We start from the raw sequence: 1,367 nt of genomic DNA, 5'->3' as shown, positions 1-1,367 counted from the left end.
ATGGTAAGATTGGTGGAACATGCCGCACCGCAGCATGCAGCAACAAAGGGCAGGGGGAACAAGCACGTCGGGGTAGGAAGGAAGAAGTTCTTGACCCTTCTGCTCTTGTTCGTCGCCTTCCTCTTCGACGGTGTTGGCTCTTGGAGCCTTCACTCCTGCCTGTCAAGACCGACAAGGAGGATTGGATCATGCAAGTGCTCAAGAACAACTTCTGCTGTGACCGCCATGCTGTCAAAACCGTCCTGGGGGATGAAATTGGAGCGAAGTATGGTAGCAGGAGGAGCGGGGGAGGGAGAGGGGGAAAGTGAAAGTGGAGAAGGGCGCGAGGATGCGATCTTTTGCGGAGGAGAGAGGATCGGGTTCATGCGAGCAGCATTCGGAGTTTATGAGGAGGTGGAAGGAAAAGTCGTGCGGGTAAACCCTCTTTGTGCAGACGGGGAGGTCAGAAACAAGGAGGAGGTGAGAGGGAGTATCGCCATGGTGCTAAGAGGAAGCAGCTCCGATGTCCCCTGCTCCTTCGTGGACAAGGCGAGGAGGGTGGGAGAGGCTGGAGCGATTGGAATGGTGAGAAGGGAGGAGCGAAGAGAGGAGGAGGAGGAGGAGAAGGAGGGGAGGGGACGAGGAAGGGAAGAGGAGGGAGAAGCAGTCTGACAGTAGAGCGCAGATCGTGGTGAACGATGAAGATAGCTTGATTTCCCCAGGGGACAGCAGGAGGGAAGGAGGAGACGTGGCTTTCCCTGTGGTGGGGATCAAGCTGATGGATGCGGAGAAGATGGAGGATAAGTCAACAGTTAGGATCACCTTCAAGGAGACAGACCAGTTCTCCCCTGCTCAGCGACGCTTCCTCCGAGCTGTTGCGATCTTCCGGGTGAGGACTAGGGAGGAGAGGGAAAGGGGAGAAGGAGAAGTTAGGGAAGGAGGACGAGGACGAGGAAGAGGACGAGGACGAGGTAGCAAGATGAGAGGACAACAGAAGTGTTCGAGTTGAAGGGTGGGGAAGATACAGGAGCAAGAGGAGGGGGGCAGGAGAAGGAGGCAGAGGACCAGAGTAACTCTGACGAGGTTTGTAGGACAAGCAGGGCGATCTTACGAGGATAGTCATCCCGAAGAGCGCGAAGACGGAGAACGTGCTGGAGGAGATAGAGGAGGAGCTGGCGAGGAGGGAGCTGGTCATAGCGAAAATGGAGCAGAAGGAGGAGGAGATGAAGAAAGTAACGCTGGATGATATCGAAGGTAAGGAGGAGGGGGACAGATTGCTATCTTCCTCCTCTTGTTTTCCCGCTCCACCATCAGCTCCTACTCTTCCTCTGCTGCTATCAAAACTCTTCCAGCCTTGCCGCGTTGCCCCTGTATAACCAATGCCTCCT

The 1,367-nt window shown here is 55.6% G+C and overlaps 1 protein-coding gene across 1 annotated transcript in view; it reads left to right on the top strand.

Annotated features, from left to right (window-relative positions):
- The window catches only part of GUITHDRAFT_145772 (hypothetical protein), a gene marked incomplete at both ends in the record, with an annotated part of 2,433 nt that continues 1,066 nt past the window's right edge, over positions 1-1,367 (top strand). Inside the window, 4 exons of the mRNA XM_005823329.1 lie at positions 1-3; positions 34-564; positions 665-868; positions 1,071-1,233. Coding sequence (XP_005823386.1) covers positions 1-3; positions 34-564; positions 665-868; positions 1,071-1,233 — 901 coding nt within the window. The remainder of the gene's footprint in view (positions 4-33; positions 565-664; positions 869-1,070; positions 1,234-1,367) is intronic.

The sequence above is a fragment of the Guillardia theta genome, assembly GCF_000315625.1.
Source record: "Guillardia theta CCMP2712 unplaced genomic scaffold GUITHscaffold_110, whole genome shotgun sequence".
Classification (NCBI taxonomy): domain Eukaryota; class Cryptophyceae; order Pyrenomonadales; family Geminigeraceae; genus Guillardia; species Guillardia theta.
This window is presented reverse-complemented; position numbering and strand designations above follow the sequence as displayed.